Source organism: Centrocercus urophasianus, unplaced genomic scaffold (assembly GCF_019232065.1).
Source record: "Centrocercus urophasianus isolate 14NV4802_14NV808 unplaced genomic scaffold, USGS_Curo_1.0 seq_29, whole genome shotgun sequence".
Taxonomy (NCBI): Eukaryota; Metazoa; Chordata; class Aves; order Galliformes; family Phasianidae; genus Centrocercus; species Centrocercus urophasianus.
Window position 1 is genome coordinate 11332663 of NW_024884855.1, and position 24513 is coordinate 11357175.

At 43.4% G+C, this 24513-nt stretch overlaps 2 protein-coding genes across 2 annotated transcripts in view; one reads left to right on the forward strand and one right to left on the reverse strand.

Annotated features, from left to right (window-relative positions):
• Window positions 1-1563: 1563 nt before the first annotated feature.
• On the reverse strand, window positions 1564-20880 carry DNAAF5 (dynein axonemal assembly factor 5). Its single transcript, XM_042828049.1, has 13 exons — window positions 20361-20880; window positions 19166-19350; window positions 18266-18390; window positions 17810-17925; window positions 16982-17214; window positions 15011-15223; window positions 12746-12889; window positions 9514-9682; window positions 7698-7845; window positions 5993-6143; window positions 4614-4770; window positions 2831-3022; window positions 1564-2320 (listed from the first exon to the last, which is right to left on the reverse strand). Exons 1-13 carry the CDS (start codon window positions 20878-20880, stop codon window positions 2181-2183), a joined length of 2493 nt encoding a protein of 830 aa, XP_042683983.1. The 3' UTR covers window positions 1564-2180.
• A 488-nt stretch (window positions 20881-21368) lies between these two features.
• The window catches only part of PRKAR1B (protein kinase cAMP-dependent type I regulatory subunit beta), an 87705-nt gene continuing 84560 nt past the window's right edge, over window positions 21369-24513 (forward strand). Inside the window, exons 1-2 of the mRNA XM_042827681.1 lie at window positions 21369-21607; window positions 22083-22286. Coding sequence (XP_042683615.1) covers window positions 22110-22286 — 177 coding nt within the window. The 5' untranslated portion in view covers window positions 21369-21607; window positions 22083-22109. The remainder of the gene's footprint in view (window positions 21608-22082; window positions 22287-24513) is intronic.

The window sequence follows — 24513 nt, forward strand, 5'->3', positions numbered from 1 at the left end:
TGTATTTCACTTCACTTAAGATATTCCTTTCTCTCTTCCCTAATCCCACGCTTGAAAGCAGGTTTATAAAGAAGATCACAAGAGTGATCTGCACTGCACATCACTTGTTCTGCAGCTATCCTGTGGCTGCAGGCAATGCTGAAGTAGAAGAATCTCAACTTCGTCAATGTAGAAACTTAAAAAAAATGTTCCTGTAGCAAAATGTAATTGAGCAGGATGTCCTTGGTGGACTTCCAAGGGAAGTTTATAACAAGAATTGGTTTCTTGTTGCTAAAGCAAGACCATAGGTTGTGCTGGAAGAGCCTGTTGCTTTGCAGTGCTTTGAAACCCCATTTTTTGATAAATGAATGCTGAAAAACTCATAGGGTTCTGCTAGGATAGCCATGTAGTCTCCTGGACTTTTAATAATTGATTAGACTAAGAAAGCAATTTCACAGAATCATAGAGCAGCTGAGGCTGGGAGGGACCTGTGGAGGGCATGCAATCCACAGCTCTGCTCAGGAGGGGGATGTGGAACAGGTCACCCAGGACTGTCTGTAGTCAGGCTCTGAATTTCCCCAAAGGTGGAGACTCCACAACCTTTTCATTCCATGCAATGTTTTCTAGTGATTTTTATTTACTGTACCTTCTGGGAAATTGAGCCAACCCTCTAGTTGCACTGAGCTACATAGTGCTGATAGTTGTTAGGCAACTAAAACAGCACTCAGGACAGGAATATGGTTTGGCTTTTCATGAAAAGAACACCTTGAAGACCATACACACAATTTAAAACGTGCAGTCTATTCTACAGAAAGGCCAAAGAGCTTTTGGATCATGAAGATCCAGAGATTCCTATACTCTGTATCTGTAGTGTTGTTGTCCCTTCTGCTAGCATCTTCAAAACAGCACAGTATTTGGCAGAGGAAAAGCCATGAGTTTGCCTGATTTTGCTTGTAGAAGAGGAGTAGGGTCTGCTTTCTCTATCTATTTTCTCTCAAATGTTTTTTGAGAATGCAGGTAGGTACGAAAGCAGTTTGGTTACCAACTGGATCCTAAGTGTGAAAAAACACAATTTGCTCGGAAAGATAAGCAAACAGGAGGGCTTCCCAAGCAGAAGGAGCATTGCCAAACCTTGCAAAGCCTATTTTTAGACTTGATACAAAGCCAGGGCATTTGGGAGATAGAAGATAAAAAGCATTTTTGCCTAAAGAATGAGTAATTAAAAAAAAGAGGAACCTGATTTTCCACAACTTTTCTGTGTGTGCAATAAATGGCACACTATCCACAATGACTGGAAGCTCACTTCATTCCATAGCTGAGAACATGAAAATAAACAACCACCAAACACCCCAAACCAAAATCTTATACAGCACAACGGTCTCAAAATCAACACCACAAAAAATCCAGCACAAAACTTTCACCTAATATTGGAGTATTTCCCTTCCAAGGAGGATGTAAATATTGCTTGCCCTCTGAGGCATTACAGTATCAACATAAAGGTGCAGACACTGTATATTTAATGAATGCAACATAAATACTGATCTTCTAAATGACAAAAAGCACATTTTTTTCCACATCCAACCCTTAATTTAAAAAATGTCAGCTTTATTCTCAGTCACAAAGCATAATACAATGACAATACAGAACACCCCTTCGGTGACACCTACTCAGAATATGTCCCTGTTACTGCAGCATAATGAGCACTCAAAACACCACGAAAATTCTGCTGCATTATGCAACACAAGTTTGGCTGTCTCTATTTCTGGTAAAACAGAGCCTCACCGATGTGACTGCAAAGCCTGAATATCAGCCACAGTCTGAAATACTCCTTGGAAGCCTGAATCCTCACTGAACAACATAAATATATTTGACATTAGATTATTACTTTCTAAAATAAATGATCTCCCTCAAATAGAAACGGTGTCAAATTCTTGAAAAATATTCCTCTTTTAAACCTTTTATCTAGAAAGCTTCCAGTGCAAAGAGAATTAAAACATTGTTTTATTGCTAGTAAATACAAAGAACTGCTCACATGGCAAAGAATGTAGAGTTGTGCCAACCTGAGTTATAAATGAGCTAATACTGAACTTCTAGAGAAAAAAAAATCTATTGCTCAGCCTACCTTGAGCAAATGAAACATGAAAGCAATCCATATCAACAGATTCCAAATGCAGCTCACTAAGAAGAGCTGCAGAACTGATTCATAAAGCTGGTTCTCTGGTGGTCTGAATGTGATGCAGTAGTTGTTTACAGTAGACTGGTGTTCGATGCTTATCTACAGCAACTTCAACTTCTCTCACAAGCAGCTCAGGATATAAAATGCTTCCTTCTTTCAATACTTCTGTAAAACAAAAATATGGTATAAGAATCATTAGTTGCTTTGTGTTTTTCTATCCACGTTCCCTCAAAGTGGCTGCAGCCTAACCTGGGGGCTGTTGTGCACGGTGAGCAGTCATGCTGCTGGCTGCCCTTTCATTTGCTGAGGTTCTGTACATTGACATTGGCATGCTGAACACTGAGTCACACACCAATCAATTCCACAGAATCTGAATAGCAAGCTGGGATTTGGTCACATCCTGCAACGGATGCATTCATGTCCCATTTACTGTCTGTACAGAGTTCTGATGCATCAGATATGCTGATATTCCCACCCTGGTGAACGCTAGATGAAACATTACATTCTGCATACAGGTGAAAGGTCTGAGCTCCCTGTCACCAAAACCCAAAGGAAGGCTCCCAGTGACACCAGCCCACTCAGAGCAGTCTCTCCTTATCAATACTATTTTCATGTAACACTTGAAAACATTTTTTTTAAAGCATTGTTCAAAATACAAATGACTGAAAGTCTTACCTAGGACTGCATTTTGGGTATCTGGATCTTGGTCATCCAGGTGTATCAACAGCTCTTGGTACAGAAACTCAATGTGACTTTTCATTGCAGATTTCACATCACTGTCCTTCAAGCATTTAAACCAGTCAGTTAGGGTGTGAGCAGCAGCCAGTCGTACATCAGCTGATGCATCGTCCAGACGCTTTAACACCTCTGAAAAGAACATACAGTTACATATGTAACCAAAGGGCACGACCTACAGAGAAGTTATCTTCCCTTTTTGTTTCAAAGCATAAATCTATTTCGTAATCACTGGAATTACTCTCTAGCACTCTACCTAGCTAGCACTATGAATGTCTATTCATTAATTGCAGAAATAGTGCTTCTGTACTCTGTAAAGCACAATATTTCTGTAAAACACTGCATTTTCAGTGAACAGATGCATCACAGACTACTTGAACAAGCAAGATGCAAAGATGTGCTTTGCTGATGGTCTGTTTATACGTCTCACCAAAATAAAGACGTTTGTTGTTAAGATTTCTGCAGTACTGTGTAACAAAACAGTCATTAAGATGCTCAGTTTGGGAAGGGCAGACTTATTTGTTTACATTTCTGAGAACATAAACCCTGTCACATAGCATAGATTGTACTTCTCCTGACTAATTGTTTAGCAGTATAACATCACCCTAGCAGGCACTGCAGAGAACAGCGCTATTTCACGGTGCAGCACCGTAGATTTGGAGCTGCTTTTTTTTTCTTTTTCCTTTCCAAACCAAATCAAGCCAACAAGTCCTGAACAACAACCTGCTATGTATTCAGGTCTATTTATGGCACAGTGACACAGTTTGCTCTTGGCTCTCTGAAACACTGCACGGAGAACAATGCGACCACCGTTTATATAATGCATTGCTGCTCTGCTTTCACTATAGTTAGAACATTATTTCATACAGTCTAAAGTAAGAAGCAATGCAGATGAACCTCTGGTAAGCCTTGCAGACAGTAACACCGACTGAAGTTCCATCTGGTGGTGTGATGCATGACAACATCAAGAACACTTAACAATCAATCAGTTCCACTCGGGAGGGAGGGTATCTGAAAATGATATCAATGTATCTGCAGCACAACACCTCTGTGACAGGAAAGCCTGCAGCTGAAACACTAACAGAGCAGGGCCTCGCAAGAAGCAGGTGCTGCTGGAGTCATGCTCAGCAACACCCACTGAGGTTGCAGCACTTTGATTCTCTAAAATGCATACCTATACTTCACACACTTCACCAAGTCTCACCTAACAGTTTAGTGCTATGTCTTCAGGACATTAAATGGGCTCTCATAGACAAAACTGCTGCTAACCATATAGTTTTGTACAACTCTTTTTCTAGTTCCTTAAGATCTATAGAATTATTTTATGGAATAAGTACCCAAATAGTTAAAATAAACCAGATAAGAGGATATAGAAAGAGCAGCAGAATATATTTATGGGAATAAAAAAAGAAGTCAGCATAAAATCTACCCCTATTTGGAATCCAAACTATGTAAAGACTTTTTTTGCTCTTTACATAGGATTAAAGCCATCACACATCAGTGATATCACACAGACTTGGCATTCCCTAGTCTGTGTTCGTGCTTGCATTGCTAGCAGCCACAGTGAGCCTGCAGGTGAAGCGGACAGCCTGCACAGTGAATGCACCTGTGCTCCACAACGCCCTCAGTGTTACAAACAAAACTACTAGGAAGTCTCAGGGAAAAGCAATTGTAACTGTACAGTACAGACACATCTCCCCCATCCCCCAACTCTTATACGTACCAGGGTAAGTCTTGCCAAGCTGGATTTCATCAAATTGCCTCCCACAGACTTTTAAAATACCACCAACAATGCGGCAACCCATCAGCCGACTGATTTTAGAGTCCTCATCCATGGCTGCAATAATCTGGGGCATCAACACATCCTTGACTTTTAAGACCTAGGATTAATGAGGAAAGCATAGAAGAACAACAGCAGTTCGGTCAGTTTAAAGCACTGTGCTCATTGCTTATGTCAGTTATTATTTGGTCTGACAGATCCTGGCTTGCCTAATTAAAAAAATAAGTAATTATACCTAATATACCTATACCTCCTGAAGTTACACAGCTCCATTTTTGCCTGGAAGTAAGCTTGGGAAATAAAAACCTACCAATGTTATCACACCGTTCATGAGTACTCAGTACATATGCATATGAGTTTTCTGAAGCTGATTAAAGCTTTAGACTTACCTGCCTTTTTATTTAAAAAAAAAAAAATGAACACAAAATACAAATCCTGGTAAGACTTTCAATAGTTCGGAGCTGAAGCAATTTATGTACAGTAGATGGTGCTCTTATTCTAAGAGCAAGTTTTAAAATAAAGACCATTTTAGTGTAACACTTCTGGCACGATTCCTTATTTGTCTTCCACACGTACATTTTCTGTATGTTGATGCAAAAGGGCACCGACGTCGCCCACCGATAGAGAAAAGCATTTGAACACAACAGCAGCCTCTGGTATCTCACATGTGCTTAAGCCCTTTGTTCGATTGAGATCTGTTATTGAGACTGTAAATGTTGAATAACATTTAGCGTGTTCCCAGTGCACCATTTTCAAACACCATTTTTGTGAGCAGCTTCAACCCCCCCGATTCCACCGATCCTCCATCACTGTGGCACCTCGCATTTCTTTAAGGACACTCCCTGCCAGCTCTCTGCATCAGTTTCCATAGATACCCCTCAGGTTCCATCTCAGCTCCTCCTGCCCTTTCCAGAAGTCCTTTAGATGATTTTCCCAAACAGCCCCATGGGCTCCAAGGCAACAGACAAGCTGTCACTGCCACGTGCCAGCAGCTCCAGTCCCGGCCATGTCAACGCTGCACTGATGATGCTCACAATGCTCTGTGTCAGCACTGCTGTTGTGCCAGGACGAAGCCCTGCATCATTTCGTGGTGGTGAGCAGAACCCAGCACAGAGCAGGCCCTGGCTCTGCCACCAGGACCCATCATACCCTCACTGCTAATCATTTCACTTGTTACTACTCCATTGCAATTAAATTAATTATGAAACCTATGCATCCATTTGAAAACATTACAAACTATAAGGATCTGTTTTTCTTCTTTACATTTATTTTGTTTTCCTGTGCAAGATTTCAGAGTACATTTGATGAAAAAGAGAATTTACCTCTTCTGGTGCAAGCATCTGGCAGTGAATAAGGGCCCAAAGGCACGACACAGCTGTGGTGCGGATGGCAGCTGCTGTCCTCCCAGCATGCCACTGCAGATTAGGAGCCAGGATGTCTTTTATCACAATCTCCAGGTAGCTAGGGAACAGCCTGCAGCCAAAAATAAGAAAGCAAAATAAAGGCTCATGAGGAAGTGATAAAGAGACTGACAGGATGCAAAAGAGAATTTTCTGCCATAGAAACACAGGCAGAAAAGGAGAAAAAAAGAATCTGTAAAAAAAAAAATCTTGTCAACATGATTGTAACATATGTGATAAGCCCTTCATAACTTAATTTTTTGAGGTAATATGTAAGCAAATACCAGACATGCACAGAAAGGAGAGGCCAGACTTCCTCCCACTGCAGATGATGCCCACGACTCGCTGCTTACCTTCTCTCTGTTTCATTTTCTCTGCCTGCGAGGCTGAGATAACGCTCCACGTGAGTGCTGATAGGATTCATTAATATCTGTAAGGCCTTTTGAGACTGCCCAGTGAAAAGAATTCACAGTGTGAAAAGTATGAATGCCATTGCTGACACCAGAACTGTGACACTGCAGGGAGCACCCCAGATACGTAGCTTTCCCCTGGTGGAGAAGCCCCATCTGCCTGCCCTCTAGGTGGATAACAGAGGCTCCGGCTGTCCACTTCATCCCCATGCCTCACGCAGCAGCTGGCAGCTGCAAAGCACACAGAGCACAGCGCAGTACTTCTCCCTGCTGCTCGACACCTTGTCACAGGAATGCACCTCTGCCACCCATTGCACACAGCTGCAGACGGGAGCCCAGCGCCTGGCCGCTGCCTGCTCACCGCGGGAGGGAGCAGCGCACGAGGCATCAGGCCGTGCCTCACGCCCAGCAGGTGGCGCATAGGACTCAGTAATAACAACAAATCTGTATCCCAATAAACACACAGAAATCCGCCAAAAACCTTCGATTTACTATTTTAAATACGTTTCTCAGAGTTCATAATTCCCAATTAGAAAATTGGCTAGAAAAAAATACCACTGATGATCACTATCACTCCAAATCTCCTTTTAGTTCCAAGCAGCTCCAGTGCAGAGGTCAGTTCCATCAGCATCACGTTAACCGTAACTCTGTGCTGTTTGGGAGAATATTTGTTCTGTCACTTTGAAACAGAATTGGGAAAGCAATAGCTGGCAGCCCTCTGAGACAATAATGTCAGATTCAAACAAAATTTGATGATCATACAACGGTGCTTGGTGTAATAACTGAAACCCTTCCTATGTAAACTGTTGTGCAGCTAAACAAATCACTGCCAGCAATGAACGTGATTTTGTAGCCAGAACTTACTGTTATTTCACCACACTCTCATCACTATTAAGATGTACTTTTTGCTGCTTCAAATGCAAGTAAATCCTCCCTCTCTCTGCCTGCAAGTCTCACTGTTATAAATGCTTGTAACTTGATGTTAAATATGATCCAATTCCACGAGAGGACATACAGTGTTTGTGCTATTGGTGCTCAGAGACATCATTTAGTGAAGGGCTGTTAGAGAGTTGGGCGAGTATGGTTGGGTTGTGGTTGGACCTGGTGATCTTTAAGGTCTTTTCCAACCTGAGCAATCCTACGATTCTACGTAGCCCATGCATATAATGATACATAGCTCTGCAAAAAAAACAACCAAAAATCAAAGCTCTGCTTACCCCTGGGAATTGATGGTCTCATTGGCTTTCTGGAGCAACTCTGACAACACAGTGAAAAGTTTTAAGCGCATCTGGGGATCTTTGTTTGGCTGCAGACACGTCTTAAGAATGAGAATAAAGTCATGGAGAGCTTCACCTATGACAGGACCTAGAAAACAAACACGTAATAATACAATTAATTTCTATTCAGATGGTTCATACAGAAGCACTTTGAAATGTGTAATATGCCTGGTGTTAAAACAGCATTTAACTTTGCACTCACAGGAAATGCCATGTTTGAAAGGGTCAGCCTCCAAACTTGTGTAACAAAATGACCGCAGCCTTATTATTTCTCCATGTTTACATAAAGCTCCTTTGCATTTGACAAGAGAATCTAAAATGCACTGCATTTTTACAAGCTACTATTTGAAGCAAAAATATTTTCCAAATTCACGCTCTGAACTATTAACGTTTTCACCTCCTCTGATGAATTCTTTTTTATCACTAACCAAGAAGCTAAGAAATAAGCCCCGAGCTGTCAGCCCAACACGGGAAGAAGTGATTTGGCAGGAAGGTGCTGCCCTTCTCCTTGGCAACGATTCGTATCTGCATGGTTTTTAAGAGGAAGACACTTGGACCACCGACTTGCTTTATTCTGTGAGCTGCTTGCTGTGGACTGCTGCTTGCTATGAACTACCTTGCCCTAGAAACTTCTCCAGTTCACTTTCCTGTGATACACATCCACTCAAGTCCCATCACTCAGAACCTGCACAGGAAGAGACACAACACCCGGGCCTTTCTGGTGACCAGAAGGTTCTTCACACGTGAAACGCACAGACTGAACCGTTCACCATTCTCAATAGCATTTAGTAGCATCTGGAAATGCAGTGACTAATTAAAAATAAAATAAATCTCCAACGTCTAGACTTAGGCAATGCAGGGTGAATGTTAAGCTGCAGTTTGCTAAATTTCCATGTCAACAAGTAGGTCTTTATTTTCTTAACATTTATTTGAGATATATTACTTCATGTGAGTTTTGGGGCATTCTTAGGACACTTATCATATCATACTGATAACACCACATCCAACAGATGGGAAATAAACAAAATAATCTACACTGCTAGTTTCAGAGTAAGCACACATTCCTGAAAAGCAGCAAAAACTGAGACATTGGAAATGAGTAAGCCTGATTACACTGATTAAAAAGCAGCATTCTGTGTGGGAATGATAAGAGAGAAAAAGAAAAACAAACAAACAAGCAGATTAGCCCTAGGAGCTGCTGTGTTAGACAGAAAACCCAGACAGCAGCAAATAACCAGCATGGGGGGCAAGTCAAAACGTCTGCCCAGACATTTTATGATTTATTTGCCACTAAGGAGAAGCCAGACGACTGTCTAGGAGTTCCTCAGTCATGGGAAGGGGAATGCAAGCATGCAGGGAAGTTGGCTTCTCAGAGCTTGCAGTGAAAAAACTTCTTGTTCATTCCACAAATAAGAAAAGCACTTCAGCCTTGAACCGTGAGAGCGCGTGCTTGATTTATCAAGTCGCCTGCAATGCACTGTGAGGAATAAAGGAAGGCTGCCTTCCAACACCACATTGGGGTTAGAGAGCTTTCCTCCCAGATTTCAGATGACGGAGGCTCCCTGCAGCCGATGGGTGCTTTTGGAATTGGACTGCCTGCACATTTTCATTTTTGCTTTTCATCGTTCTTGCGGAGGTTCTGAATACCACATTATTCATTATAAAGTGCCACGTGTCTGCAGGCTACCAAGATTATTACTTTGTCATTCCATTTATAAGAACTGGATGGGCTATCACAGCACTAAATAAGTCATACCTGAATGAGTCGCAATGACATCTAACTGTAATATTTCTGGAGAATAACAGGTCCAGCTGTCGTGTGACACTGAGACCCATTCCAGAAGCTGAAGGATATGCTGTCTGTAGAGGTAAAGAAAACCATCCAACTGCTGCACTTCAGCTAATGAACACATTGCTTCTTCTGCCTGTTAAGAAAAGAGAGGCGAGATACTTCATCTTAACTGGGGTGATGTTTGAAAAACAGGTCAACCTTTGAAACTCTGTTTATACCCCAAGAAAGGGAAGGGATTCCCACACTTGCAATTTGGACCAATGCACACAGTGTTGGCCTATAATAAATCCTGTAATTCTGACTTTAAAACAAATATTTGTCCTGATCTCAGAGCAAAACTGTAAGGAACACAGCAATGCAGGACCAAAATTAAAGCATCTCTGACCCATTTGAAAAGCTATCCAAAACCTAACCAAGCCATGAAACCAGTCATATTCATTTCAGCAATGCAATGATTTTCTCTCAGCTTAACAATGCTTTAAACATCTACGTAAAGGCAATTTCCCACACAGACATCCAGGCCTATGGCAGCTACCAAAACTACTGCCACTACTGCTCAGACAGGGCAAGGAATTCCCTCTTCTCCTCCTGCTTTTGTGTTTTGCTTTTTCTCCTTTCAAACTTTAATGAGGCAAAAAGCCATGTAGAAGTTCTTGCAGGCAGAGATGAGGAGCATGCTGAAAGCACTGCCTACAGCACCACTGCTTTCAGCAGACAGTGAGCCAAGAATAGGAGCCAGGCATGGTTGGGAACCCCAGTAAGGAGCAGCACATCCTCAGCATGGCCAGCAGTTCCAGCAGGGAATGCTGCAGCACAGCGCTGTGAGTGACGCCGTTTGACTTTACAAGGTGCAGCAGGACCACAACATCACAGCCATCTCTCTACTGGTTTTGAACTGAACTCCACCGCACGCGTCAGCTAAAGCACGCCAAGGACCATTGGAGTGTTGCTGGCTAATAACTTGCCAGACAAAGGTGTTATTATGAAAGATCCAGATGTGGAGAAAATAAATGAGATTTTTAAAATAAGCCAATCAATCCGGATTTGCTAGGAACAAAGGTTATTCATAAAGCAGCTTTGCCTGCCTCAACACAGTGAATTTTTCTTTCTGGAAGCGTTCTATGAGCCAGTCAAAACAAAACAGAATAATCTGAATGTAAAATACTCATTTATCTGTAAATAAATTGGAAGATGTTATATGACAGAATGTGTCAAGAGAGAAACCATTCTCCATTCCCCCCCATCCACAACACCTTTTGTTCTTTATTAAACAAAGGAGGCACAAAACAATGCTTCTTTCAGAGGTGATTTAAAATAAACTATTAACTGGTTTCACATGTGCAATTGAAAACATTGGAGAGAAATCAAATATGCCAGCAGATTGTTGTGCATCTTCTCATTCAGAAGTGTCTCGTAGTCAATAAAAAGAATAGCAAGGGTGATTTTCTTTCATCTATTTGAAAACAAGCAAGTTTAACAATGCATTACTTTCATGCTAGTAATCAACACACGCCCAGAGAAGAACTGAGACAGCATAGGATACTGATAACAAAAAGAAGCCTCACCTTTAGGTCACCAGTTACAGCACTGACAAGCTCAAAACATGCCTGACTGACTGTAACATCTGACTTAGCTTCAGCCCATTGGGGGCTGTAAACCATACGCCTCATCACAGTTCCTCAGTGCTCAGTTGGTGGTCCTGATCTCTTCTCTTAGCCCCGGGCAACTAGAAACACTGAGGGCTGCAAAGCCAAAGGGCCAAGAATCACAAGTGGGAAGAGCACAGATGTGCATCAGTCACATCAGCTGCAGCCTCCGCTATCGCTTTGCTCTGCTGTCTCCTTATCTCCTTATCTGAACTCAAATTCTATAATGCAAATCTTATCATTGCTTTTTACTCTCCAAATCTTTTGACCCTGAACACAAGAACAGCAACAGGGGAGAAAAGCAAAAAGCAGCAAGTTGGATTCGCTTTGGTGACAAACTTACATGTTGCAATTAAGTGAGCTTGTCGCCAGATACTCTATTTGTGTAGCTGAACTAAAGGCTAACGACAAAAAAGATTCTCATCCAAAGTCCTGTCAGCTTTAAAAATCAACTGTGACTGCAGGAACATCCTAAACCTTTAATAATCTTGAGAGATAAAATTTTGTTGATGAAAATCAGGATTTACCTCCATGAAACAGCTTCCTTTGCAGGAGGATGAATTCACATTGCTAACTTTACAGACCACTTAAGGGCTAAACAGACAAGATACTGGACAAGATATCAGATCAATCTGAGGTCTATGTGGACAGATATTCTGTTAAAAAAACAAATAGAAAAACCACAAGGCCAATAAATGAAATAAAATAAATCCTGCTCTCTCACTGGCTCTCCACAAGACAGATCTTCATGCTGTACCTCTTTGTCCTACAAAGTATTTTTAATACTTGTTCTGTTTTACCTCTTTCAGAGCAGTTTTCTAAGTGTGTGCCTCATTGGAGGCAGCCTTTCAGCTGGGGGCCATAAATACTGATGGTGCACAGGCCTCTGGAATAGCATGCCTGGGAGCAAGAGCAAAGGCAGTAGAATAGCCATCACATTTAAGAAGCACATTTGAAGAAAGACAACTTGGATGGGTCGTGATTATACTACATGAGGAAGGCTTGCTGATTTATTTAGCTTGGGGAAGTAAGAGGAAGTGAAGAATAAGGGGGTGAGAAAATGTGTAGCCCAAAAGCTCATCTATTATCAGGGCATCTACAGATGCCCTTCACTTTAAAGCATTCCTGCAACAACATTTAAACTTTTAGTTCTGGTCAGGGGCAAAAAGTTCAACTACTGTAAAATCAGTCAGATGTGTGTTTAGAGAGAGAAAAAAAAATTGATTTCATTATTATTGATAACAATATAATTAATAAAAATAATAGTAATGCTAGTCCCACTTTCACTCCTGCATAATCTCAAACACTAAAAAGAATTTACCCCATGTAAAGGTTCTCTTGGTTGTCATTAAGAGTCAGTAAGATGCACAACAGAGCCAGAGTTAAGGTCAGGCAGTAGCAAATAATTTCAATCTGTACCAATCTCAGTGAAGGATTTGTGTGGTTTAAATTCTAACAGCCACACAAAAAACTATGGCTCTGTTTAGACAAAGCACTTTATCAACATCAGAATAAGGAAATACAGCATGCTAAAACAGTCTGTATCTTACCTTCTCTTTAAGGTGCTGAGAACTTGGTACTGCCATCACTGTCACCAAAACTTTCATGAGCTGCAAGCAAATTTCTTGGCAGTCTTCCTGGCATACCTCGATCAATGCTCGTACACAGCAAAGCAATTGCTCCATGTAAAGGACCTTTATTAAATAAAAGCATATATTTATTGTGTTCATTAGAAAATATTCTCCTTAAGAGCGAGATAAGAGAAGTGATAATAATAAAATCTGGGTGCTGTACAGTCTTCTAAATTAGCCACATCGATCACTCGATGCTGGTTCTCTTGGTGACCTACGTTCCACTTTCTGCAGAACGCAGCATAATCTTCCTGCCTTGTCCTGGCAACAAACTCAGTGATCCTGCTCTTAACCTCACAGCCGCTCCATTGCAAATAAAAACATCAAAGCATTTTGCTGTGCTTACTACAGGTAGCACTTTCTCATTCTGAAGAGCAATTTGTTAATTAATAACATCTATTATGACTTTTTCAAATATTATTCCATGTCTGACTATTTCAACTGAACAGTAATGGTTAAATGCATAAAACAAGAAAACCCGAGTGTCTGCTTTTATCTTTGCCAATTTATCTCCTTTGCTGCAATATAATGCCTGTTATCTTGATCCAACTGATGTCAGTGGAAGTCAATATTCTTGTCAGTTAGCTTGCAGTAACTTCTATGATAAAGTGCACTTGATATTCCATGAAGCTGTCAGACTACACTCAACTAACAGAAGGGGCCATTGTTATAAATTTATTACCAAAAATAAATCAAGTCTAGAAATAGTTTAGCTATCCATGCTATTAATCTCATGGACACAGCCAATCCTTAGCTAAACAATGTCTGTGCAGCATTTGCTCTCTATTTTAGAGATAGATTGTTTCCAAAACCATAGGTTAGAACAATTTCACAACTCCACCAACTGCTCCGACTCAGATGAATGCGCCTTCTGTACGCCGCTGCGCGGAAACGCTGAGCGTCAGACCTCAAAGCAGTTCTGCAGATACACCTCAGGGAATTGCTGTTTGAACAATCAGGTTATAGTGCTTCCAGTTATGTGAGTTCCTAATCATCCCAGGCTTCACGGAGATTAAGGTTAATTCTCTGCATCACTGGTGTATATTCCATTAGGGAAGAAACCTAGAATAACTCCACATGTATATCTTACATTGGCTCAGAAAGATAATTATGCCAGATTCAGTCTACACACATGAATAACTTTTGTAAAGGGACTTTTGAATCTCATGAAGACAGAATTTTCTGAAGGCAACAGTGCAGCCTTTTTTGGTCATCTTAAGAACAAAGGCCAAAAAACTTGTGCTGCAGTGAAAGGCCAGGACTGCATTTGTGGGGGAGGTGGTGAGGATTCCTCACAGATCTATTTCCACATCTGGGCAAGTGTGGAGGAGAAAAAAAAAGAAGAGTAAGATAAAGAAAATAATAATTATAATCCTAGAATCATTCTCCATTGCACACTGAAGAGAAGCTCTCCCGTCCTTATATAGCAACTGATGAATATTCTTCAGATGGCAGAATGGCTCAGCCACTAGCAAAGGTCCATTTGAGAAGAGATTTCTAATTTACAAAGGCCTCCTTGCTAGAGTCTTAATGAAACTTAATGAGAAGCAACCAAGCTGAACAGAATACAGAACATGCTCTTAAATGTACAGGTAAGCAGCATACTGCTGTCTTCTTTTTAAAACAGAAAACAGTACACAAATTAATACAAAACAAAAATAAGAAATGACACGAAAAGGGAATCTTTCCTGGGAAGCCAACATACCAGTCTCTGTGGCCTGTGAAAGCTGTCCATTGCTGATGATTAAAACACATTATCTTGTTTGGACTGAGAACACAAAGAATTTCAAAGCATGGGTTGAATTCTGGCTCTGGACTGGCCAATGGAGAATGCTGTTTGTACAGCGCATTCTGAACAGCCTCTTCTTTCCTCCTCACACCTCTCCATTTTTCCCCCACAATATGAAGCATCCTACATGAGCTCTAGAACTTGAATCCACATCTGCTAAGGGGACGAACTGCCAGCAGTTTTTTGGGAATAGTTTGATCGGGAGACCACAACTAGGAGAATACAAGGAGTCTTGGGAAAGACATGTAAACTCCTGTCTTAGTCTCAGACACGTTAAGATACATCCTGAGACAGAGTGGGTTGGGAGTGCGCAGGAAAGGTAAGGGAGGACTTAAGGAGAACAAATGAAGAAGTGAGTTCAAGAAGCACGGTGTCACATTTCCCTAAATCCTTACCTCCTCAGATTGCTGACAAACTCCAGCCTGTGACAGCGTGCCGCCAAGATCGCTCAAATGAGGCTGCAAGATTTTTTTGGGGCTACCTCGAATCACTGCAGCAAGAACCATTAAACAAGACGGCCTAGGTGTTATCTCAAGGGCTGATGTGATTAATCTCAAAGACACTTTAGGACTGACAAACGTTCCAATCAATTCTGCTGCCTTCACACACTGGAAAAAAAAAGAACATTAGCTGTAGAGGATTCTTCTGGAAACACAAAGACCATTCAATACATCATTGGGATTTTTCTTTTTATGATGCCAGCTGTTACTCTAAATGCTGCAGCAGTTGCCTTGTAGGCCTTTTCCACACTCAGGAATTGTTATACGCATGAAGAAATTTTCTTGACATGTGTTCAGTAAACACATACTAAGGTATGCAAGCACCCTGCTTGGCCTCAAACCTCCATGTGAAAGTAACGTACAGAAATGAAGTGTACAGCTTGCAGTGTAATTAAGTCTCAAGCTCAAAATAACCAGATGTTGCAGATTTGCTGGTTTCAAGTCTTTCTCCAAATGCTGTCCTCAGGCATGTGCTCTCCATGCACCCACTCATTCAAAGCATCAACAATAAATCCATCAATGGGATTTTTTGCTATTGTACTGTATTTTGGCAGTGATGTGACTGATTTGGCTTACTGTGGAAGCACTGCCATGGAGCTGCTCACTGCTTGCAATCTCTCCTTTAGCAGAAAGGGCTGAAATCCATTCCCCATTACACTTGTGCACTTTGATCCCATTTCTGCCTGCAAAGCAGGCTGTTCTTATGTGACATACTAGCACATCAGGCCTTACTGATGCCTGACCCCAATCAGATGCGTTACACAGACACACTTTACGCTGTGCAACAGGAACATTTCCTCCTAATTCCTTTATTCAGCAGTTGGCTCACTTCCCCAAACACAAAAGCTTACCTCCCTTTATATACGTCACTCCCACTCTAGTGATTTAGCCACGTATGTTCAATTGAACCTAATTAAAATTTGAATCAATTCAGGAAAAATGAAGGGAGAGAAACAACAACTGGTATTGAGACAGAGTATAAAGCCAACAAAAAGAAACTGCAAAGGAAAAACAGACTCGAAGAAGAATCATTTCAGACATGGATTTCTCAGTCTGCATATGGCTAAACTCACAGTGGGAATGAAAAGAAAACCTTGACTTGGGAAATCCATTCTATTTAACATCAGTTGGACTACTTGCATCCGGTGAGTGGAAAATATTCTTCCAATTCCCCATGGCAATTCCATTTGCAGCTCTGAATTAACTTACGTGATGCTTTTGTTATACGCATGCTGTCTTGCTTGTGTAGAAAAATGAACAGATCTTCTCTAAAAATTGTAAAGACAGTTTGTATTGCCTGTCTGGCCTCTGAGAAATCCATCTAGTCCTTTCAGTGACATAAATTTCATTGCCTTATTATTGAACCAAGCCTTGAGAGCAACAACTGATACACTATTAGATAAAAATGATACTAATTATTCCTTGCAAAAATGTTAGGAGTTTTAAGTACAATGACTGCAGGTACGGTGTGGAACTAGGTGGGCTATGCAGCAGGGGGAGATGATCAATTGAACCTGAACAGGCATGACCTGCACAAGTTTCTAAATGGAATCTGTTGCCACAAGGCTTTTACACTTTAATCTGCTTATGATTTTTATGGAGATCATTTTTGAAGCTTCATGGAGTTGGCTTATAAACCAAACAGTATTTAAATAATTTTATTATCGGTCTTCAGACCAACAATACAAGAACGCATTGATTTTAACACAGTAATTAAATACAATTTATACATATTTTTAACACCCATTAAAAGCTGATCCCGATGTCACGGGGAAGCTGCAGTGACCCACGGTACTGCCATCCCTCACACAGTGCACCAGGCACACACACACGAGTGTCTTCATGAAGCATGTAGCAGATACTTACATTCCTAACCACCTCGCTTTCTTCATCCAAGCACGCTTGATACAAAGTTCTGAGTAGCAGCTCCATGTGCTGTGTTATGTGGTCCTCTGCGTGCAGCAGTAACACATACAGAAGCTGGGATGCTTTCACTCTGGTGCTTTCAACCCAGTCTGTTAGATCACGGCAGAGAGCTGGAAGGACTTTGGAGAGGTTCCTTGACACGAGTTCCCGACACCCCAGTCCTGGTCGGGTCACTGGAGAGGGAAAACAAACCCACAAATTATTCTCAAGACAATGACAGCCATGTGGAAGGAAAAGCCTCGGAAGAGTTTAGAGACTCCAATTTGAGCTCTGGGGATCTGCTTCAGTGTGGAAGGAGATATTCCAAATGCTGCTGAGGATTTTACATGTGCAAGTCGTATTTCTTTAATAGATAATGCAAAATTTTTAATTCCACACCACTCTGAAAATGTACATATATGTCTTACTACAAAGTGGTTTAAAGTTTATGCTTTAACATGTTTAAAGAAGGAAGAAAACGTACAGGAGTATGGCACAGTGCCCTCTTTGGAAAATGCTGCCTAACAACTTCCGTGATTTCCTTTTAATTGTTTTGACAGCATAAATGCCATTTAAAGAATTAATTGAGGCCATCAAATCGAAGGACTCTTCTGTGCAATCTCTGTGGAATCACTAAGTTTGGAAGGGGGAAAAAAAAGGCAATTGCTCTCAGGTCATACACTTTTTTCCCCCCCTTTTAAATGCAAGTTCTCCAGAGAGAACAGTGCTGAGCCAATCCTCCTCAGCACCACCCACCTGGAAAATCCCTACTTTCTGTGCAATACTCACCTCCTTTGGGATAATGAGATGGTGGAACACTAAAATCCATCTTATCCTTCAGATCTTCTTCGTTCTCCTTCTCCCACTGCAAGCCTATCTTTTCCCAATAAGTCCAAGCTAGTGTCCTAGGCTCAAAATAAAATAAAAACCATGACTCCCACAGGAAAACATCTTAAAATGAGACTTTTGGAAATTATGACTTCTTGAATTCATTTGGAAGAACTGGAAGCAGTGGGAAGAGCTGATGCTGATGAACACTTCTAGAGGGTAATCCCAGCTCTGCCTCTCTTACCGTTTCCCTCCTCACACAAATAAGTCACCAGAGGTTACACTGTCAGGAGTAGGTTTACAAATGTTTACTTTTCTTCCAAATAATTTATCTGTAAACATAGAAATACTTCCACACAGAGGAAGGGAAGTGGAGGGGGAAAAAAAGAAAAGAAAAATCAAAAGTATTCTGCTTACATATTTTCAGGAATGTCATCAGCAATGCTGCTGAGTAACAGAGGGATCAACTTGTGAAAATAGGAGTATCTGTCCCGGAGGTGCAACAGCCATTCTCCAACCACAGTTGTTACAGCCTGACGAACCTGCGTGGATTAAAAATGAGGGAACAAAAAAATAATTCATTTTTTAAAAGTCAGGTACATACTTCAAAAGATAGAAAGAATAAAAAATTGCTTTTGGTAGCTAAGATTTGGTATCCAGTGCATGAACAGTGTGTGATAATGAGAAGAGCAGAGGATCTCCTCACTTGCAGCATCTCAGCACCCCGTGCTCCCCCTTGTGTTCTCTCTCATTCGGCCTTAGACGAAGTGCTGCACAAACACACTTCTTGTGCTTTGTATCTCTCTGAGAACATGAGAAACGTACATTTCTTTCGAATTTGCACTTTTCCAGCCTTTCTCTAGATGACAATTTTATCCATTTATTGTAACAGAAACCAAAGTTAAGTATTTAAAAGCACCCACTCAAAAAATGAATTATTTATGATTACATAGCACATTTACAAAGGACTACTGCAATTGCTTCTTATGAAGGAACCCAAACTGTCTTTGTTAAACATCTAAAAAAAAACATAGAACAAAATCCAGGAGAGATCTGCCAGAAGAATTTAGACAGAACTGGAGGCCTCCTTTAGCATTAAGGTGCCTACACACTACAACAGCGTGCAGAACCAGACAGCAGTGGAACAGGCCATCCACCTGCTTTTGGATAGTCCACAGCTGACTGGGCCCATATGTGACAGGCTTATGTACCTCAAATGAAGGCATGAATGCTGAAAATCAATGAGAAAAACAAATAGAAAGCTAGATTTAAAATAACACCCCCTGATCCCTCACAAAAAAAGAAGAAAATTGACACCTTGGGAATCTCATCAAATAACCGTTGGGCCAGATGAGACAGAACATCATCCACAGACTTCCCATTTCCAAACTGTATCACTGCTCCAGTAGCCTGAATTACATCCACACGAACTCTGTAGTGCTGGTGTGAAATTGTTTGCATTAAGGGCTTTATCAGAGATTCCGACTGCATGTGGAAGTGCTCTGTTAGGAGAGAGACAGAAACTTCAAGTGCTCCATTCTCTACAGGGGCCACACATTTTGAGCAGGGTGATTTCTGCAGCACTGTGAGCAGCAAGCTGATGTTTACATTATATTGGAGCTGAATGCCAGCCCACAAGCACTGCTCCCCCACTGAAACATCATCACCCACTTGCCATAACTGATCATGGAATCATAGAATTGTTTAAGAGTTGGAAGGCACTCTTCAAGGTCATCAAGTCCAACTTCCCTGCACCGAGCAGGGAAACCACAGCTCCATCAATGCTCAGATTCTGTCCCCTGAGCTTGGGTGTCTGCAGGGACACAGCACTGCCACCACTCTGGGCACCCTGTACCAACACCTCACTACCCTTAGCATAAAAAACTTTTTCTTTATAACCAATCTAAATGTGCCCTGTTTTATTTTGAAACCATTTCCCCTTGTCCTATCACACAGACCCTGCTAAAGAGTCTGTTCTCTTCTTTCTTACAGCCCCTTCAGATACTGAAGGCTGCTCTCAGGTTTCCCTGGAGCTCTCCCTTTTCCATGCTGCACAGCCCCAGCTTTCTCAGCCTGTCCTTGTAGGAGATGTGTTCCATCCCACAGGTCATTTTGATGGCCCTCCTCTGGTTCACATCTGTGTTGCACCAAGCACTCCCCATGTGGATGCAGTACTCCAGGTGAGGGCTCACAGCACAGAGCGGAGGGGCAGGGTCACCTTCTCACCCTGCTGGCCGCACCTTCGATGCAGCCCAGTGTAAGGCTGGTTCTCTGGGCTGTGAGGCACAATGCTGGTTCACGCCCAACCCGCATCCACCAGTGGATATCTCTGGTACACTTCTTCACCGGATCCCCCTCGGGGCTGCCGAAGTGCTCATGTGAGGCCGTGCACAACGTATTTCTCTTCCCTGCTGCTGGCTGCATCCCCACAGACTCCGGCCCCAGCCTGGCCCCCCCGGGACAGCGCATCTCACGGCACCCCGCGATTCCCCCCGTGTCGCCTGATTCCCACCTGGCACGGCCTGGGCGCAGGCCACGGCGCACCTGCAGCCCTCCCGCCTGACCTCGGCGTAGTGGTCGAGGAGTGCGGCCTGCAGGATGCCGACCACATCGGACAGGTACGGGGCCACGTCGGCCCCGCCGCGCCGCAGCAGCAGCCCCAGCAGCTGGAGTAGGCCGAGGCGCAGCTCCTCGCACGGCTCGGCGCCGAGGCGCTGCGCCAGGACAGGCAGCAAGACGGGCAGCGCCTCTCCGGGCCGCTCGCAGCGGCTCAGGCCGTGCAGGAGGAGCTGCAGGGCGAGCTCCCGGCACCGCTCCGCCGCGTCCCCCGCCAGGCAGCGCGCCAGCGGCCGCACCAGCTGAGCCTCGAAAACCTCCCGCGCCGCCTCCGACGAGAGCGGCCGTTCCTGCACCTCGACCCGGATGGCCTCCAGAGCCCGCAGCCGAGCCGCCCGGCCGCACTCGGGGCCCTGCAGACAGCTCAGGGGCCGGCTCAGGGCCTGCGCCAGCTCGGCCGCCCCGCACGCCGCCATGCCGCCCCGGCGATACGGAAGCGCGGCACCGTTGCTAAGGACGCGGCACGCTTTACGACGGCGGGAAACGCTTTACGGCCGCGCCGAGCGCGCTTGGCGGCAGGCCGCGCCTTGGGGCTGTGTCACGTGGTGTGTGCTTCCCTTCACCCCCCCTCCCCCCTTTAATAAATAATTTATAGCGGGATCAGAATCCCCCAGCAGCAATACACGGTATTATTTCCAGTGTCCACCGAGTCAATACGTGCTCAGTTGTATTTCTGAGCGCTGCACACCGCACCGCGCAGCCCGCGGGCAACGCGAGCAGGCGGTACCGCAGTGCGCGGCGTGAGCTCGGGACGCAGCAAAGCGCAGCCCTGCCTCGCATCGCAGCGGCCGGGCAGCCGGCGGCAGTGCGTTCAGCCGCCATTACAACACAGCGCTGAGACAGCGGCCAGCGAGCGCCGTAACAGCCGGCCCGGCGTCCGGCTCCGTGCCGCCCCGCGGAGGCCGATCCTGCTGCTGAGTGACAGCAGCGGCACTTCCTGCGGCGGCGGGGCCGCAGCCTTTTGTCCGCGTCTGCATGAGGGAAGGAGCCCCGCGGTCGCGGAGCGAGCAGCGAGAGGAGAAGGAGGAGGAGGAAGAGGAGCAGGAGGAAGAGGCTGTTGCGCTGCGGAAGCCGGCGGAGAAACGCCTTCATCCGTGAGGGCGGCAGAAAGAGCCGCTGCCGCTCCACAGATCGGCGGCCCAGGTACGGCCCGGCGCGCTCCCTGCGGCTGGCTGCGGGCGGTACCGATGCCTCAGAGGCCCCGCGCGGCCCGACCCGGGCTGGGGGAGGCTCCGCGGCGCGCAGCGCTGGGAGGTCGGCCCTCCTCCTTCGGGTATCGGCTGCTGTTGGGCTCTGCCCGAGCCTGAAATCCTCCTGAGACGCGAACCTGGGTTTGTGCTGGGCGGGGGGAGGCTGTGAAATGCGGGGCTTTGAGCCGGTGTTTAATGACTGCCTCTGCAACTCGTGGCCTTACGTGATTCATTGTACCGTTATTTGTAGATGTTGAGGAGTTGAAATGCGCTTTTCGTAGTTGCCAATGTGTTGATCCTGTGGTTAGTGCTTGCAGAGCATCAAAATGTTCCGGATTGAGAGCCATAGGCAGTACTCGTCTATCTCTGCTGCTCCAAGTTCCTCTGATAAAGAACTGTCTCTTTCTTACACCATTTTCTTTACCCAGGTCTGTTTACTGTTTACGAGCCTGAAGATGGCTGCTGCTTCTTCCTGCAGTGTGGAAGAAGACGAGAGCCTGAAGGGATGTGAGCTCTATGTTCAGAAGCACAACATCCAGCAGATCTTAAAGGAGTGCATTGTAAATCTCTGCATAGCAAAACCAGACCGACCCATGAAGTTCCTCAGAGAACACTTCGAAAAATTAGAAAAGGTCAGTGATTTTAACATGACACATAATTTTCTGATTTTAAGCTGAAAAGATCGTTAAAAACGTTTCAGATGTTCGGGTGCACTTTTCTTTTTAGCTTTTGAATTAGCAAACGATTGTTATAAAACAAAAACTGTTAGAAACAAACAAATCAACCGGCCTTTACGTGCAGATGGCTACCATGATGCTGTTACTGTCCATAGCACCAGATTATATTTCTCATCATACTGAACTTGTTACAAGTGACCCAAGAACTTGGATGCGTACTCTGAATTACGATGCATGACATTCTCAGCTCTCATCTGTGGATAGAGCAAAAGATGCTGTTCCCTGTTCATTCTGTTGTCAGGTGAAGTGCTTTTTCCCTTGCACTTTAAACTGAAACAGTCAGGGAACCGGCAGGTACTTAAAACCATTGAAGCCTGCCAACTTAATTTATTCCTCCTTCCTGTATTGCGTATCCTAGGATCTCCAATGAGAGATGCATTCAGAGAGATTTCATTTACTGTGGCTGTATTCAGAAGCAGTGTAGAGGGGAAACATACTGTAAAGCATTCTCAGGCAAATCTTGCCTGAAGCATATTGGTATCTTTTGCAGGAATTGCAGATAGTGTGGATGCTGCTTTTTTAGGGGATGGGGTTTCTCAAGAAGTAGATGCTCATGAGCACACAGGGCTGCAAGTTGTTAGGTGTATGAGTCCTTATTCTATAAGACACTTTATTTACATAATTAATGTAAAAAGACTGTTGTTATGTTTGAGGTTTTGGGTGTTTTTTTTTTTTTCCTAATTAAGTGCATAACATTTGTAGGCTTGAGGTAGGAGTTTTATGTGTATTATTTTCCTCCTAGGAACAGAACTAGGACAAGGCAAGAACAATTAACTAGTGCATAATGCACGGAGCTATGTATTACTGATGATAGAAGCATTGTACACAACTCTCCTCATTTGTCTGCTTTTCTCTGTCTGTGGATATGTGCCAAATTTGTGTAGCCTGAAAATAAACACAAACGTTGTATCCAGGTGGAAATTCACAAAGAATGCCTGGAACGTTGGGTATGAATAGGAAGCACAAACTTATTTTCGTTGTATCGTGCATTGTTTAAAAAAAAAACAAAACAACAATAAAACCATCTTTTGATTCAGCCTCTGCTAAACTGCTTAGAGCCGAGTCCCATTTGAAGAGAATTATGTGTTGAATTTCCTTTGTTATGAATTGTTATCTGGCTTAGTATATGCAATCCCAGACTCCCTGCCCAGAAGGATGAGCGCCGCTTTTGTCAAATACATTAAAATATGCCATAGTGTTTTAGAATAAACTGCATGGCTGGTGGGATTACTTGAGTTACTCTGGGGGAGTTTGACTTTATGCACTGCAGGAACATTGACAGTTGGTGTCAGTTCCTACCCTTGGGTATTCTGCAGTCTTTTATGTAATCTCCTATTATTTCCCAAAGAACATTGGAATTCTGTAACAGAATATTGATCTGGATGCAAAAACAGAACTGCTGTGAATCACAAGAGATCGTTCAGAAACAGACAGTCCCAGGACAGCAAATAGTGTGAATATGGTGCGTAGTATGGATGTAAGCAGAGGTGCCACTGACTCCTGTAGGGCAGTCTGAGAGCTAAGCTGCCTGAGCTGAAGGCCATTAGGATGCTTCCAGAGATTTCCTGTGGTGTAATTCTTGTTCCTACAGCAGTTTGACTTCCTTGCTCAGCCATTTTTGAGGACTTTCTTGAGATTGATTGTACTGTGGGGGATTTTCTGCTGAAGGATAATACTTTGACTTGGTCAGTTGCATAATGCTGTTGAAAGAAATCTGCATCCCAGAGGAGTAGCTGTCCCTTCTCATTGAGTTGTAGAACCAAAGGGTCTTCTGCAATGTTGTTCATCTTCTTCCTGCACAGAATTGGTCTCAGGGGAGCCGCGGTTTCTGACTGCACAGGATCAGGTAGGAACAAGGTCAGTTATTTTTTCCAGCTGTGCAGAACTGACAAACAAAATCTTTATTTAGTGGAAAAACTATGAATACCATGAGTTTGCATGAAGAATCAGGGCTTAACAGTGCACATTTGGGAACAGTTACATTTTGAATGACTTGTAAAGATAGAGAAATCATTTAAATGAATTTTATCCTGTTTTTGGACAGCACTTGCCATATTTAGTTACTCTGAGGAATCTTAACTGGATAGTGAATTTAACTGCTAGAGATGTTTGTGTGGGAATG